At 51.4% G+C, this 17,801-nt stretch overlaps 1 protein-coding gene across 7 annotated transcripts in view; it reads right to left on the bottom strand.

Moving 5' to 3' along the window:
- Positions 1-17,801, bottom strand: part of Ano1 (anoctamin 1) — a 94,592-nt gene that overhangs the window by 54,094 nt on the left and 22,697 nt on the right. For 5 of the 7 annotated variants that reach the window (XM_035441210.1, XM_035441213.1, XM_035441211.1 and 2 more), the window contains 5 exons: positions 16,480-16,534; positions 11,536-11,587; positions 8,939-8,994; positions 5,186-5,227; positions 431-495 (listed from right to left, as the gene is read on the bottom strand). In XM_035441210.1, coding sequence (XP_035297101.1) covers positions 431-495; positions 5,186-5,227; positions 8,939-8,994; positions 11,536-11,587; positions 16,480-16,534 — 270 coding nt within the window. Of the gene's footprint in view, positions 1-430; positions 496-5,185; positions 5,228-8,938; positions 8,995-9,498; positions 9,565-11,535; positions 11,588-16,479; positions 16,535-17,801 lie in introns of all 7 variants that reach the window. The other 2 variants (XM_035441216.1, XM_035441209.1) reach the window with 1 other exon arrangement.

The raw sequence follows: 17,801 nt of genomic DNA, 5'->3' as shown, positions 1-17,801 counted from the left end.
TACAAGCCCCCACAGGGCTTCAGCCCATATGGCTGCCCATCCTGCCAGCCTCTCAAGCTGGCCTGCAGGTTCTCTTAAACCTGGCTACAAATTCTCACACATTGAGGCAGATTCTTCTTCCCTTCCACACCCCAAAACAGGTGATCTCAGCAGCTGTTCCGATGGCCAAGCTGAGGACTCAAGAGGAGGCAGTGGGAATGGGCAAATGCTGGTCCTCCAGTAGATACGACTAGGCAGCATCACCAATCCTGCCTGAGCTGCCTTGCTTCCCAGAGACCCAATGGCCCACACAGCCTTCAAGTACAAACAGGTTCCCAGGCAGCTAAATATTTGGAGCAGTTGACAAAACCCAGAGTCTTTACCATTTGGACATGGCCTTGAATCTCACTCCATACAGCCACTGCCTAAGAGGCCAGGTGCCTCCACTCACCTGACCAGGTCAATGGGCTGGTATTTGTAGAAGACCCCGTAGCTTGCCCATTCCTCATATAGGAGCTAGAGAGAGGAAGGAATGGGAAAGGAATTGGTGGAGGGTCACAAACTGATGCTGTTCCCTGGAAGAGCTTCAAGGTTTCAGTTAGCCTATCCATGATTCATTCATTCATTCATTCATTCATTCATTCATTCATTCATTCAACAAATGCTTAGAGAATGTCAGGGAGGGAACTGACATTCTGGGTTCAAGTGGGGTGGGAAAGATGCTTCCAGAAGGTTATGGAATCTCAGTTTTCCATGACCAAATTAGGAATTAATCTATGACATCTGATAACAACAGGTCACTCTGGTCAGATACCAAATCATTTGTCATCTAAACTACCATGTTCAATAAGAGAGACACTAACAGCAAAATTGAAAAAAAAAAAAAAAAAAAGGCATAGAGATAGCACAAGGTTCATCTCCCAAGACAGGCTCCTGATTAACACTTGTCATGAAACAAAAGAGACCAGGGCCAGCCAGATGGCTCAGCACAGACAGGTGCTTGCCACCAAGCTTGGCAACCTGCATTTGATCCCCAGGACCCACATGATAGAACTGATTCCTCTTCTGTAAGTTGTCCTATGATCTCAACACATGTATACACACACACACACACACACACACACACACACACACACACACACACACACACACGGAGAGAGAGAGAGAGAGAGAGAGAGAGAGAGAGAGAGAGAGAGAGAGAGAGAGAGGTGGGGCAGGGTATGGATGGTGTAGGGACCACTGGTTTAAAAACCCCAAGTGTGTGAATAGGACAGAGTGGCCCAAACCCCAGAACAGATGTCTGTGTACTGTCTGTCATTGCTACTGTGTACAGACTAAATGGCAAGAGGACCCAGAGAACCTCTTTGGCACATACCATCCATAGCCTGGCAAGGAATTACCAGGCACTGGGCTCTGTCCCTACATACTTCCCGAGAGACCTTCTGTCAGTCTTCAGCGGGACAGAACTGCCTGGTCCTCAGTCGTCCCTTCTCTGTTGGCATCAGAATAGTAACAGAGAGGAGGCTGGGCAGGGATGGCTGTGTAGATTCCCATGGGTCCCTGCCTCATACTCTGTTGCTTGTGATGTATTTTCCTTCTGTAACATTCAACTACATTTATTTATGTAAATGCTCCCCGCCCGTGTGTTGTGTGTGTGTGTGTGTGTGTGTGTGTGTGTGTGTGTGTGTGTGTGTGTGTGTGTGTGTTTATTTCTGTGTACCTGTATACAGGTGTGTGTACATAGCTGTGCATGTGGAGGCCAGATGACAGCCTTGGATGTTACCTTTAGGAAGGCCACCCACCTCCTTTGAGGTTCTTGTTGGCCTAGAGATCACCATTTATACTAGACCAGCTATCCATAGCACCCCAGGGACCTTCCTGTTTCCTTTTGCAAGCTGCCATGTTGACTTATTGTTCACACAGGTTCTGAGGATAGAAGTCAGGTCCTTGTGCTTTTGAGACAAGTGCTTCACCAACTGACTTATTTCCCCAGCCCTTTAACATTCAAATTTTAAAATTGGAGTGGGGTGGGTCCCTATACTCAGGTGTTGTTGTGTAGCCATGGAAACATCATCCCAGATATTCTTATGGACTGGACACATGGATTCCCTGCATATGGACAGCTCCAAGTCCCATGTGACTACTAGGAGCAGGGCCTTTTGGGAGGAAATCAGGGATATATGAGGTCACACAGTTGGGGCCCTGACCCTAGACACCAAGAATCTTTTAGATGTTCAGGATGATGGATGTATCCACAGGCAGGGAAGCCAGCTGGTCATCTTCTTGCATACCTGAGCACCCCAGTCTGTTCAGCCTCGCCATTCGAGGTAGTGGTTCCCAAACTGCTGAGATGTTCTCTCCAAACTCAAAAGGTCTAGATGGGGAAGACTGATTCATGTGACTCTTTGAAGATGAAAGACAGGCAGGCGCATGACCCACATGAGGAGCAGCCCAAGAGAGGGTCTCCACTTTGGGGGAGGTGTCCTACCTATCTATCTATCTGTCTGTCTGTCTATCTATCTCTCTATCATTTTTGAGATAGTCTTATGTATTGCAGGTTGGCCATGACTTTGCATTAAACAGTTGTGCACATGATGAGTGCACATGAATTGCTGACTGGTTGAATACACCTTCTGGGTTTTGGAACACCCAGGAATATATACTGATCTGTCCCCTGGATTTCAGATGGGTTGAAGAAAATACTTAGGCTCTAGAAAACATGAACTATCTGAGCTTCTGCTGGTGAAATTACACTTGTTTCTTCTAAAACATGAAATAAAATACCCCATTGACTTTCTCCATATGACTGACTGTAGTTCCTCCCCCAAAGAACTCAAGCTGAAGAAGAAATTCTTGGAGCAGACTCATTCCAGCCACAGTTGTACATCTTCCACGATGCCAGAACCCCCTCCTTAGAGGTCTGGCTATCCCCTTATCTGTGAGACCCTCACTGGCCTCAGGAGGATCCAGCAGCTGGCTGCAGCAATGCCCCTGCACAGGTGTGTGTCCTGGCTTTGATCAGGGTTTGCCTTGGAGTGGGTCAAAAGTTGCCTGAGGCCCTGAAGGAGACTGGTGAGAGGCCCCAGTGACTATGACACAGGCGGTCAGCCTGTGCTAAGCCCTGCTCACACCATCTGGTAGAAACCTCACTGCCACACTGCTCAGTCCAGGAAGATGTCCTTGCTATGCTTTGTTTCTTTGGTCCTGTTAAGTACCTGGAGTCAGGCTCCCAAGGTTCCCATTTATCCATTCATCTACCAGTCCATCTTTATAGCCATTTGTCCACCCATCATCTGTCTTTTTATCCATGGATATGGTGGGAATTGGAAGGAAGAAGCCACAGATTTTTGTCACAGAAAAGGGAAAATTTTCAAACCAAGCCACTTAGAATGGAGCCATTATGAAAGAACAGAGGTTCTGTGATAGGACCAAAATACTTACCTGACCTTCCCCTCTTCCTCCCATCCATCATATCTACTCACTGACACATCCATCTACCCACCAGTCATCCATCTACTCATGCATCCACCAGCTTGTCCATCCACCCATTCATTCATCCATCCACCTATCTGCTCATCTACCCATTTACTTATCTGTCTCTCCACCTACCAACTCATCAATCTAGTCATCCTTATATCCATCTACTTAACCACTCATCCATCCATCCATCCATCCATCCATCCATCCATCCACTCATCATCTATCCATTTTTTCATTCTTATATATACTATCATTATATATATACCCATCTGTATATATACCCATCTATCTATTAATCTATCCATGCATCTATCCATCAAACTAATTACTCATTCATCCATCTACCCACAAACCCATTCATCCACCCATCCATACTTAGAACCACCCTCCCACCTAACCATCATTATTCTCTGGCTACCCAATGGGCCAGGCCTTGTACTCTTTGCTGGGACATAAAATTCACTGTAGTGTGGGGTGTTCCTGGTAGAGTTAATAGCTGGGCCTGGACAACCTGGAATTGTGTCGCTGGAACTGGCACTTAGCAGAGCCAGGAAGTTATCTGAATAAGTAACAGCTATTTCTGGCATGGTATGACTGTCATCTGAATTACAATGACCAGCATGGTGGCTGGTATAGCTGCAGCTCAGGGAAGAGTAGGGGACTGGGAGGGGGCGGGGAGCAAAATAGGGTTGCTGCTGTCATGGAAGGACCTCAGCCAAGAGGCTGAGATACAAGGGGTGAGGGAGTGGACTCTGAGCCCAGAGCTGGCTAGGTTATGGAATAGACCATGCTTCTCCAGCAGGATTGGATAGAGGAGTTTGGTGGGTCATGGGGTCTCAGATGAATGCCAGATGGGACACTAAAAATAACCAAATATGTCATTTTTTTAATGCTAAATCAGATAGAATCTTCAGCTAGATTCCCGGACAGGCAAGTTACATCAAGTACTAACCATCTGAAAACAAGCCTGGGGCTGGAGCAGTCTGAGAGGGAAGGACATGCCACCCAGAGGTCCCCAGGCCTGTGGTGTGGGGACAAGGCCTCTATTGTGAGGCTCATGAGGAAGTGCCCCTGCACACCACTTGCAGAGGGACAGGGGAGGGGTAGAGGTCCAGGGAGGCCCCCTCTCCAGGACGAAGCCTGGGTTTGTTGGATTAACAGGCAGACTTGTTTGGATGCAATGTGCAAGGCTGGCGAGGGATAGGGGTGTTTCTGAGTATGGAGCAGGCATCTGGGGGCATGCTCACATGGGGGGTAGCTTCTTGGGGATCCACTATGCAGAGCCGAAGACTCTGGGCTGCTGTTTCCCAGGGGGGGCATTCCACTGAACTCCTGCTTGATAATTTCTCTATTCGAAAGGGTTCCAGGACAGCTAAGTTTGAACACCATGAAACCAATTCCCCAGGATGCTGGGAGGACTGTGGCTCTCTGGGCAACTGGCCACTGTGAGTCCATGTTTACTGATCCTAGTGCTGGCATAATGAGGCCAGGTGCCTTCAACAACCATAGGGGCCAGGGTGACCCCATAAGATGGGTTCCCTGGAAGCCAGTGTGGGAGAGGAGGGTGGAGAGGAAGAGGAAGAGGCAGGCTCCAAAGAGGTATCTTCCATTGTGTAGTCAGGTACCTGTCAAGGGCTGGGTAAAGTGACTGCAGGAAGGAAACAGAGAGCCCCCAGGCCACTCATCCCTCCCAGCCCTGCCTCCCACTCTGCATTCATACACTTACTTTCCTGTCGTTGAACTCAACGTTGTCACCCTCATAGTCTCCCTGTGAATGGAAGCAAGAGTAAGTTCTGACTGTGCCACAAAGCATGAGGCTGACCAGGAGTCCCTCCTCCCATGGTCAGGGTTGTGTGAGCCCCAACTCCCATGGTGAGAGCTGTATGATCCCCTCTTCCCATGGTCAGGATTGTGTGAGCCCCTCTTCCCATGATCAGGACTGTGTGAGACCTAACTCCCACGGTCAGGACTGTGTGAGACTTAACTCCCATGGTCAGGACTGTGTGAGACCTAACTCCCACGGTCAGGACTGTGTGAGACCCAACTCCCATGGTCAGGACTGTGTGAGTCCCTCTTCCTATGGTCAGGGCTGTATGAGCCCTAACTCCCACGGTCAGAGCTGTGTGAGCCCCTCTTCCTATGGTCAGGGCTGTATGAGCCCCAACTCCCATGATCAGGGCTGTATGAGCCCCAACTCCCATGGTCAGGGCTGTGTGAGTCCTAACTCCCATGGTCAGAGCTGTGTGAGCCCCTCTTCCTATGGTCAGGGCTATGTGATTCCTGCTGGCCACTTGGCCTCTGACACCAGACTCCTCAAGCTTTGTCTCCCCTTGAAACCGAGTAGGATCTAAGAGGAGACCCATGGCATGGCTTTGAAGTTGGCAGGACTAAAGAATGGGATCTTTGAGGGAAAAGAAAGCCTTCTGCCAACAAGAACATGTGGAGTGCTCTGTGATGTCCCCAGAGCACTCTCTAGGCTTCCACTGTCAGGTGTCCCACAGTAAATCACATACATTCTGAATATCTAGATGCCTGAGCCTGACATGCCTAGAGGCCCAGAGATGCAGCCTGACACACAGCTAAGTGGTTGTCAGACCTGGACTCGGAACCAGATCTCTAAAAACAAAGGAAAAGAGGATCCAAAAGTTGAAAGTGAGCCCCAAAACAACTAAGGGGGAACAGCAAGAGAGTGGCTCTTCACAGCAATCCCCACTACATGCAGCTGGCCTGAGCCAACCACTTGCTTTTGCTAGTCATTAGACAGATACAGTGTGATTTCTTAAGAGTCAGCCAAAGACCACCCTCTCCCCTCCACTGGTCAGCAACATTTGCAGCATCTGCCACCCCCTGTCAGGTGGGGAAGATCTGGCCATGTCCACAAGCAAGTGGCCCACTGTTGAGGTCTGAAGACAGTAGGCCCAGCTTCCTTCTGGACTCCAGAGGCCTCTCTCCCACTCAGGCTCAGGTCCTTTGGGTGTTTTCATGAAAATGTCTCACAGTTCCAGTATGGATTCATTCATACCAGAGGCTTGCTTGTGGTTACCTGAAGGCAGGCAGATGCCAACCCGGAAGGAAGCTGAGAAGCCACCAAGCAGCCAATATAAATGTCACCAGTCTTTCCGTGCAGGTGATACCTCTGATTACTGGAGACCTCCCCAGGGTCTCACTCAGAACAGGTGGCTCTTAGTACACAAATACCAAGGTGGTGACAGTGCCCCACATCCACCTACAGATATTAGGTGAAGGAAAGAACAGTTCACAGGAATAGGGAGAGGGTGAGGATGCTCCAGGCCAGGAATGAAGATAGGGGCATGGGTGAAGGACAGGAGACAGATGCAGAATATATAAGCAAGCACCAAGCACTGTACAGTGAGCACAGCCACAATCCCTCTCTGGTCCAGTCTCACCAACCCTCCATCTGTGTCCTCTTTAAGGGCACTAGGCAGACCTGGCTCACTTCACAGCGAGTTACTTCCCCTAGAATTATTTTGTGTTTTGCTTACTTGTTTTTTTGTTTTGTTTTTGAGACAGGGTTTCTTTGTACATCCTTGGCTGTCCTAGAACTCGCTCTGCAAACCAGGCTGGCCTTGAACTCACAGAGATCCACCTGCCTCTCTCTGCCTCCCAAGTGTCGGGATTAAAGGTGTGCTTCTTTTGTATTTTGCAACAAGGTTTCACTATACAGCTCAGGTTGGTCTCAAGCTCACCATCCTGCTTCAGCCTCCTGAGTGATGAAATGGCAGATATGTGACATCACTCCTAGTTCCCCTAGCTGTTTCAGTGTGAGCTTGGTACTTAATGGGATGGATGTTCTTTGATGGTTTGCAAAGTTTACCGGTAGAAAGTTCCTTATTATCCAGAGGTCTGGGCTGTTTCCAGGCTGTGTGCTCCTGGGCAAACTGCCTGAGTTCCACAAGCCTCTGTTTCCCCATCCTTAATGTGGGAAGTGAGTCTACCCCATAGGCTTTCACAGCGCTGCAGCAGGTCTGTTTGGCAACGATGGAGTATTTGACCTTCAGGGAAGTAAGACACAGGGTTCCACTAGGGACACACAGCAGGGTGCCAATTACGGGTGGTCTTTATTCTTAGTTCCTCACAGGGATTCTGTGGCTTTAGGCAAGTTAATAAACCTCTTTGAATCTGTGTCTTCACTGGGTTAAATGATATAAAGCTTCCACTGTAAGCAGTGCTTGGCAAGTAGTGAGTTCTCAGAAATGTTTTTCCAGTCCTTTCCCTTTAATATTTAAAGGGCCAGCTCAAAGCAGACCGGGGCTTAGAAACTCTTTAGCTCCTAGGTCCCAGCTATACCAGGGAAGGCAGGGCAGAGCTAGGCTAGGCAAGGCTATATCCTGGAGCCCAATGAGGCTATATCCTGCAGAAAAGGGGGCTTAAGAGTGGAACAGGGACTTCATGGGAGGGACCAGGAGTATTGTCAGGTCCTCCCCTGGAAATACTGAGGAGGAGGCCAGAGAGCTAAAGTCCCACTACACACACACACACACACACACACACACACACACACACACACACACACACCACTGTGGCCAGACAGCCATTTCCTTGGGGGATAAGGGGTAATGGAAGGCCAGTGAAGGGAGGAAGAAACCAAGAGTGCTGGAGAGGAAAGGCAGGAAGCCACTAGCTAGCAGGCACTTAGGACCAACTGCCCCCAAATCCCTGGCTCCAGTGGGGTGGGAAGGGAAGATGAGGGGATAGATAAGCCCAGCATGGCTCTCCCTCATGGTCTCCCATATAGTCCACTGCCCTTCATCAATTTTGTTTCCTCCTAAAAGTGGCTTCTTGTCTGTGACTGCTCTGACAGTCACATCTGTCCTGCCGTTAGACAGGCATTAGTCCTACTAGGACACAAAGTCTCTGAATGAGAGACCAGCATGGGATCTGTGTTTGCCAACCCTCAAGTCTGTCCTCATTCCCTGCTCTGGGTTCCTGGTCTCTGCTACACTCACTTTTGTCAAGCCCGAGGGAGCCTCTGCTGAGGCTCACACACTACTAAGGCCCCACAGTCTAATGCCTGTATCCATGAAGACAATAAGGACACAATCTTGCTCCATCTCTTCACCCCTGGCCATAGCAAAAGCTAAATTTGTCAAAGAGAGGCCAGCTGGAGTTGGACACTCAACCCAGGAAGCTGGCCATTCACTGTATACAGAGCCCTGGTGAGTGCCAGAGCCTGGGGCAGCAAAGCCGGAGCCAGGGCAAACACCCTGTGGATCAGCTGGCTGCGAGGTATGGAGGAAGCCAGCCGGGCGTCTCCCACAGTCGCTCTTGTTTCCATGGGATTGTTCTGCCAGCCAAGACAGTTCTGTGTGTGACTTTTCCAGCTCCCTCTGAGGGGAATAGAGAAGGCCACGCAGGAAGTTGTGACCACAGGATAACTGGAGCTCCCAAGAGGGGTAGCCCTTGAAGACTGGGGGGTATCAAGTGACGCAGACATTAACCATGTGTGAAGGTTACTTACATCATGCAGAGGGTACGCGGCTGAGTATACACCGTTGGCCAGAAGGCTGGTGATGCCTTAAAAACAGAGGTAGACAGAAGTTAAGGACCAGCAGGCCTGCTGCCCCACATCTGGAAGTCAGAGCCGTCACAGGGTGCTCCAGTTCATAGGGATTCTGCTCAAAGCCAGATGAACCAGGCTACCAAGAGCCCAGTCACCATCTTGGGGTTCTTCCCCAGGTAGAACGCAGCAGGGCGAGTTAGCTATCCACTAGAGATGATTTCAACATGCTTGATTGGTAGTGTTAGGAAGACTTTTTTGCAGAGCACACCCCAAGAGGAAGTCTGTCCCTGAGGAAGGAGGCAGGAACAGTTCAGTCACCCCCAAACCTCGGACTTGCTAGCTACCCCCACCGGCCTGAGGGAGAGCCTGCAGATGGAAAGATGGCCTCTGAGCGGTCAGAGAAGCTGATCATGAGAAGATGGGCGGATGGGAAATTGATGGTGTCAGGAAACACACATACAATTTGGAATTAGCTTGTAAGTTGATGGGAGAAGCGGAAGAGGAGGCCCCGCTCTTACCGTATTTCCCACACTTCCGCCGTTTACTTAGAAGGGCAGAGTCCTTCCTTCTTCCCTCTCCTTGCCCTGTTTACACATTGGCTATTAGTTAAACAGAAGGGCCTGGAAGGGCCAAAGCTACATTTTGGGGAGAGAAAGCTGGTGGAGGGAAGGGGTTCACAGTCAAGTGCTCAGGGCAGAAGGAAGATGGCTGAGCCCTTGTTGGCTGGGCTCAGAGCCCACACTAGCATAGGAGAAATAAGAACAGCCACATCTATACCTGTCTACTGGCAGGGATACTGTTCCTGACTCCAGAACCTGTTACTAAAGAGGAAGAGGAGAGCAGACCCCGGGCATGGAGGAGGGGATCCTGGGAAACTGCTCTGGTCTTCACACTCAGGACCAATGTCTTGGTCCTCTCCCCCCACCCCACTCCCGACCTTCAACTGCTGCCCCAGAACCCCCTGCCTGGCAGAGTGGCTTTCTTGGTGACCTCTGTGTGCCAACTTTTCTCAGCAGCCTGGAAGCTGATTATGTGCAACATGGCTCGACAACATTTGAAAAATAACCTAAACAAGGCCCATCTCCTTGGACAGTGACCTGGAATAGCCAGGCACCCTGAGGGACCCTTAGGAATCACAACCAGAGGTGGCCAGAACACGTGGCTGAAGCCACGCTCACAAGTGGAAAGTTCACCTCACATCAAAAATGTATGTGTGGCTGGATCCTGGCCTGTGGCCTCCTCACCCTTCCTAGGATGCAACCAGGGTGGAGTTGCCACAGGGCCCTTGCTTGGGTTTGTGTGGCAGGCTTACAACCCTCTTTCTTCAAGCCTTCTGCCCTCACTTGAGAGGCCTCTACTGACCATGGCTCCTAGTCACTCAAGCTTCCCCAGTCCCATTTCTGTGAGACTGCAGTCTAGTTTATCTGTTTCCTTACCCTAGAACACAAGTACCTGAGAGCAGCCCGGGTACTTGTGACAGACAGGGACAGGCAGGAGCCCATCACTAGTCCATGGAGGGTCACCAAGTGACTTTGTTGATCAGTAGAGCTCCCAATCCAGGTGCCACCATGAAGTGAGATTACAAAGGCACCCTGATCTCTCTCTTCCATGCAGAGGCAGGGAAACCAGGGAAGTAAAAAAGTGGGGGGGGGGTAGAAACCAACCCAGCCCCTTTCTCAGGGTCAAGCCAGAATAGGAGTCAGCTCCCGTCCAGCCATGTTCTATCTTCATGGAAGCCACACTCATTTCTATGGACAGGACCCGATGATGCCTGGACTGGAGGCTTGCACCCTTTCTACTTCTTACTAGGTCTTGTCCCAGCTGTGCTCTGACAGTGGTGACTTGAACAAGCGCCTGAGTTTGCTTCCTCCTCCACGCACCCAGGGTATAAGACATGCTCATTCTGGAGGTCGGCACTGTCTGAAGGGGCCAGGCCAATGGGAACAGAGCTCCTGGGTTCCTGGCTGATGAACTAACTCCAGTGAACCAAGATATGGGCTTGGGCATCTCAGAATGTCCCTGTGGCCAACTGTGGGCCACACTAGTAAGGCTACAAACAGTCTCTGAGTCCTGGAAGAAACCTCCCTGTAGCCTGGCCTATCTCAGCCACATCACACAGCAGCTGACAACATGGCCACTGTTTTCCTTAGGCTGCTATTTCCAATGGCTCAGAACTGGGCTGTGGTCCCCAAGGGACGCCCCTGTCATTCTTTCCTGCTGGATTTATAATCAAAGAGAGGTTGGACCCCTTTGTCTGCTTCTTTTCCATGGTTTAGGGTCTCTCTGTAGGAAGCTGTCCTTGTATCAACAAACACCTTCAGCCAAGGGAACAGCACTTCTGTGTGCAAAGTGCCTAGCTATAAATCCACTGGGAACAGGACTCTGGCAAGGCTTTCCTGCCAGTTTCCCAGCCCTTTCTTTTGAAGCAACATAGGCTTAAATCAAATCCTTTGAGGAAGCCCCAAGCCAGATGCCCACCTCCCACTGAGAGGGCTCAGAGGGAAGATGGCCACTCAGAAACTGTCACTCTCCTTAAGGCCACAGAGTATCCTTACCCATGCTGTACTTGGCCTTTGTGCAAGTTGTTCTCTTCAGAATTTCATAGACCTAGTGCAGAGGGAGGGACAAAAAGGGGGAGTTATTACTCTGCTGCTCTACCAGTCAAAAGCCACAGACACAGGGCACCAGGAGGGTCCTGGGCTTGGGACTCTAGCAGGGGATTCCCAGGGGTAAGTAAAAGAGGAGTCACAGAGAGTCCCTATCCTTCACTTCCTGGAACAGGACTGATCCTACTGGCCTCACAAGGTGCCAGCCATGTGCAGGGGGCACCTTCCTAGGAACTAATGGGATGGGAGCAGTGTGGGAGCAGAGTAGCCATCTCGCTGCCCTGCGGCTGCTCCCTTCCCTTTTGTGGAGGCAAGAGCAGGAGCAGAGAGCCTGCATGCAGCCATCTGTATGCGTTAGAAACCCAGAGGAGGGCCCAGTGTGGTGGTGGATTTCAAGACTCCTACCACACTGGGCACCAGGAAACAAGCCCCCATGAAGGGACCACATCCCTCCTCACATCTCTTTGACTAATGAGATATTTTGCTTGGTGGTCTCAGGAGCGCTGGCCGTGGAGTCTTGTTTGCCTGGGGCTGAGTTAGGAGAGCTTGTGCAAATTGCACCACCCCCATGCCTCAATTTAACTCTTTGAAAAATAGGCTTGGAATAAACAGCCATAATCTAATTAGTTTCATTTCATTTTTGAGACAGGGTTTCATGTAGCCCAGGATGGGCTCAAACATATTTATTGTCAAGGAAAACTTTAAACTTTTGCTCTTCTTGTCTTCCTCTCCTAAGTGCTGGGATTGCAGGTGTGCACCACACGCCTGGTTTACCAGGTGCTGGGGATCGAACCCAAGGCTGCCTATCATCTAGGCAAGCACTCTACCCACTAAGCCACAGAGGTAGTTTTGTGCATGATCTACAGGTGAGGGTTTCTGAGCATGTTGATTTGCCCCTCAAACTGTTTGCTGTGTTCACTCAGGCAAGACCAAGGTCCCTCCATTGGCCTCTAAGCCTGCACTTTCTGGCTCTGCCATTACATCCTTGTCTCCTATGTCAGCAGCCTCAGCCTCTTGCTCTGAGTCCCCTCCTGCAGCCTCTGTTAGAAGCACCCATCCCTGCAGTTTTAACTAGTCCCAGGGTCACATCAACAGGTCTCTAAGGCAGCTCTGGCCCAATCCTGTATTGTCACTCTACTCTCCTTCACCATCTGCCCTGTGATCGATGCTCTCAACACTTCTCCCCTCCCTACAGGAGAAAGCATACTGTAAGTGCTTAATAAATCCCTGCTCAATTGTTCTCCAGGACTCTCTCTGTCACTCTCTACAAGTAGCTGGTAAACTTGACGTTCTGCTTATTCCATAAACACCTTCCCCTCCTTTCCACTCATGCAGTCATGACAACCACCATACACCTCGACCACCCATGATCCTACATCCATCCATCACCACCAGTGACCACCTCCACCTGTGACCTCACCTCCACCTCCACCTGTGACCTCACATCCACCTCCACCTGTGACCTCACCTCCACCTCCACCTGTGACCTCACCTCCACCTCCACCTGTGACCTCACATCCACCTCCACCTGTGACCTCACCTCTATCTCCACCTGTGACCTCACATCCACCTCCACCTGTGACCTCACATGCACCTCCACCTGTGACCTCACCTCCACCTCCACCTGTGACCTCACATCCACCTCCACCTGTGACCTCACCTCCACCTCCACCTGTGACCTCACCTCCACCTCCACCTGTGACCTCACATCCACCTCCACCTGTGACCTCACCTCTATCTCCACCTGTGACCTCACATCCACCTCCACCTGTGACCTCACATGCACCTCCACCTGTGACCTCACCTCCACCTCCACCTGTGACCTCACATCCACCTCCACCTGTGACCTCACATCCACCTCCACCTGTGACCTCACATCCACCTCCACCTGTGACCTCACATCCACCTCCACCTGTGACCTCACCTCCACCTCCACCTGTGACCTCACATCCACCTCCACCTGTGACCTCACCTCCACCTCCACCTGTGACCTCACATCCACCTCCACCTGTGACCTCACCTCCACCTCCACCTGTGACCTCACCTCCACCTCCACCTGTGACCTCACCTCCATCTCCACCTGTGACCTCACATCCACCTCCACCTGTGACCTCACATCCATCTCCACCTGTGTGACCTCACCTCCACCTCCACCTGTGACCTCACCTCCATCTCCACCTGTGACCTCACATCCACCTCCACCTGTGACCTCACCTCCATCTCCACCTGTGACCTCACATCCATCTCCACTGTGACCTCACCTCCATCTCCACCTGTGACCTCACCTCCATCTCCACCTGTGACCTCACCTCCATCCCCACCTGTGACCTCACATCCATCTCCACTGTGACCTCACCTCCACCTCCACCTGTGACCTCACCTCCACCTCCACCTGTGACCTCACCTCCATCTCCACCTGTGACCTCACCTCCACCTCCACCTGTGACCTCACCTCCATCTCCACCTGTGACCTCACCTCCACCTCCACCTGTGACCTCACCTCCACCTCCACCTGTGACCTCACCTCCATCTCCACCTGTGACCTCACATCTACCTCCACCTGTGACCTCACCTCCACCTCCACCATGTGACCTCACCTCCATCTCCACCTGTGACCTCACCTCCATCTCCACCTGTGACCTCACCTCCACCTCCACCTGTGACCTCACCTCCACCTCCACCTGTGACCTCACCTCCATCTCCACCTGTGACCTCACCTCCATCCCCACCTGTGACCTCACATCCATCTCCACCTGTGACCTCACATCCATCTCCACCTGTGACCTCACCTCCATCTCCACCTGTGACCTCACCTCCATCTCCACCTGTGACCTCACATCCATCTCCACCTGTGACCTCACCTCCACCTTTCTGCACCATGTGACCTCACATCCATCCATCTTTCTGCATCATGTGACTACATACACACCTTTCACCCACTCTTCACAGCCAACCCCTGGGAGTGAGCCTCGCCTGACAACCTTTTATGGTTCCCCACTGCCTACAGACCCACTGTCTAAGATTCCAGTGAGCACAATGGGCTCTTGTCTCTTTGAAGCTGCTGGTCTCTGACTCCAAATAGCTTGTACATGGAGCTACCCCAGTGCCAGGAGAGATGTGGTCAGTGTGGAGAGAGAGGCTGTCACACTTGCGCCTAAACACAAGATGAGACCTGACCAGCCATGTGCAGATCCGTGAATCCGCCAATCCCTTTGGAGCACAGAGGTGGTCTACACACTGTCTTTGAGGATCTCTGGGAAGCAGTTTGCTCCTTCCTCCAGCAGCAAACAGTCATGGCTTTCCACATCTGTTGTCCCCAGTGCAATGGCTCTCTGTGACCTCACCTCCATGGCTCGGTAGAAGTAGCAGCATTCACCCAGGGGAACCTCAGACTAAATAGTATCACAACTAACCACCAGGAAGAGGTGTCAGAATTGTTCACAGCCCCTCCCACTTCAGTCATCTCCCCACAGCAAAAGTTCTAGAGGCATCTGACACCCCGGAAAATGTGCAAAGCACACACACACACACACACACACACACACACACACACACACACACACACCACACACACACACACACACAGTATGGGCACATAACTGTTACAGTGATATGGGAGAGACACTGTGCAGGTCACGCTCTGGGGGTTCTCCCAAGAGACAGACATCCAAGAGGCCAGCCCCAACTCTTGGAGGCCAAGAAGGGATATGGCTGCTCCTCAAATACACCAGTCCCAATTCCACCAGAAGCCATGCTTTTGAGCAAGTTCTTTGTTGCTTATTATCATGAAATTGAACTGTCAAAATTAATCAATAGTGGGCAGGCCACATGGCTCCTCAGGTAAAGGTTCTTGCTGCCCAGTTTGACCCTCTGAGTTCAATCCCCAGAGGAGAGAATCATCTCCCTCTGGTTGTCCCCTGACCTCTACCACATGCACCATGGTACGTGTACTCACCGCCCCTGATAAGTTAACAAATATGCAAAAAGTTAAATTAATAACACCAATGATAACAGGACCACACTGTGCCAAGGGACTGTCCTGATGGGGGTGCTACCCTGCTACTGCGGCTGGGTAGGGTAGGGGGCAGGCAAACCAAAATCAGTCTTGTTCTGACACAGGCTTGGGAACCCTCCTTCAGGCACAGGTAAGGGAAGAGGCAGCAGATGGAAACATCTGCCTGTCCTGGGCCTGAGTCTCCTTCACCAAAAGGACCTGTGCAACCCTCCTGCAGGGTGGTGGCTGCGAGGAGAGTTCCCTGCTCTAGGCAAACAGGCAGCCTTCCCTCAGCCTTTGCTCTGACCCACCCAGGCTGGATGCTCTCAGCAGAAGAGAACAGAGTAGGCCTTAGCCGCCAGGCGGATTTCTTGTTTAGATAGAAATTGGGTCCTGTGCCACGCACAGTCCCAGCTTGGCTGGCAGTCAAATTGGCAGCTGAAGGATAAACACTAAGCCGGTGCCCTGAGTAGGGCAGGTGGCCTGCATGGTCAGATTGCAACCTAGGCTGGCTGTACTAGCAAAGGCCTTTGGATGTTATCCTAATACACGTGTGCCTCGGCTGGGCTGCCTGGCCTGCTCAGACATCCTCAGCCAAGTCCCTTGCAAACTCTACCAGGATGGAGTGACCAGGGGGCTCTTCAGGCTTGGAGCTTGGCCTGGAGGTCCCCTCCCCCAGCTTCCTGCAGCTTAGTTCTTTCTCACGCTCCTCCTCCAAATTGAGCAGCCAGGGCCTCCCTCCCCTGGGCCACCCACTGCCCTCCTGATTCATTATTCTAATTATTTTTGTCACAGGCAATTAGAGCCGGCTTCCACCCTGAGGAGTTTCAGAGAAATGAAATGATCACTGGGGTCCCCAGGGCACCCTCTGATGAGGCAATTCCAGGACGCCTACTCACTATTGTGCTCCGTGTTTTGCTGTCGAAAAAAGAGTCCCTGTCAGTCAGGTCGAATCTGCAGGAACAGAAGGAGACAAGGCGACTGCTGTAGGCTCCAAGCCTGGGAACTCACCCTCTCTCCAATAACAGAGACCATGAAGGGCCTAACTATCCTCATAACAGGCACAAGTCCCCCTGTCCCTGGGCATGGCCTTAGCTGATCTTATCAGCCCAGTGTGGGAGGCTGAGAAGGTAACTGAGGATACCCCCAACTCCAGTTTGTTGTTTTGCTTTGTTGGAGAAAAAGTCTCACGTAGCCCAGGCTAGTCTCCAACTGGCTGTGTAGATGAGGATGGCCTGGAATGCCTCGTCTTCCTGCCTCCACCTCCTTAACACTAGGATGGAAGGTATGTGTGACCATGCTCGACCAAGCCTGGTTTTGATGAAATAAAATCCCAGAAGGCAATCTTTCAAGCTCCTGTTTTGGTGTCAAGGGGACAGGGACAGTGTCATTCCTTTATATGATGGTTTTGGCTTTGAGGACAATCTCCTTGGAAATGGTTTGCATCCAGGTGTTCTGGGCCATACATATTGCCTGAGGTTTCTGGGGCACGGGAATAGCTCTAAAGTCACCATTCCCTGGGGCGCTTAGTAAAGAAGAGGATGGAATGAGCTGGGTTTGGACAACGGGTGTGGCCCCCTCATGCCCCTGAGCTGGCAGAGGCCACTGTGTGTCCAGTCTACCAAAGACTGGCCAGTGTAGTCAGGGCAGCACATGGCTCCCCTGAAGCCACCACCATCTTTGCAAAGCAGAGACCTCTGTTCTGAGCTAAAATGTGGATGCACACTCCTTGCCCCCTGGTCATCCTCAAGGCCACAGCACCCCAAAGCCCCCTTCTCCTGGGCCTTGCCATACAAACTGCTTGAGCTCCTGGTACATAAGTCTTTTTTCCCACTTCTGCCAGTGAGGCCAGGCTTGGGGAGGCCTTGCAACTGCTGCACCTGAGCCAGGTGGCTATGTACCACTGTCCCTTGGGAACAGGGAGGATGGAAGGTTCCAGAACAGACTCAGCACTGCCAGGCAACACACTGCTGGCTGTGGATCTCCAGGGCCTTGGGACTCCCTTGAGGGAGGCTTCTTGATTCATCGATTGTGCCTCACCAGCTGCTCCAGGGGCTGCTGAGGGTTTGTGACAAGGAACCATGCTCAGAGGGACAAAGCTAGAGTTGGGTAGCCTAGCCCTTTGTTCTAACCAGAGCCCAGTCAGTTTTCCCTAAGCATTACCAAGCCAGGCCAGGCTCCTCAATCCCTTTCCTCTGTGACCAGGGCCCTTAGAAGTTGC

Source organism: Cricetulus griseus, chromosome 3 (assembly GCF_003668045.3).
Source record: "Cricetulus griseus strain 17A/GY chromosome 3, alternate assembly CriGri-PICRH-1.0, whole genome shotgun sequence".
NCBI lineage: Eukaryota > Metazoa > Chordata > Mammalia > Rodentia > Cricetidae > Cricetulus > Cricetulus griseus.
The sequence above is the reverse complement of the archived record's forward strand: the minus strand, read 5'-3'. Positions and strand labels throughout refer to the sequence as shown.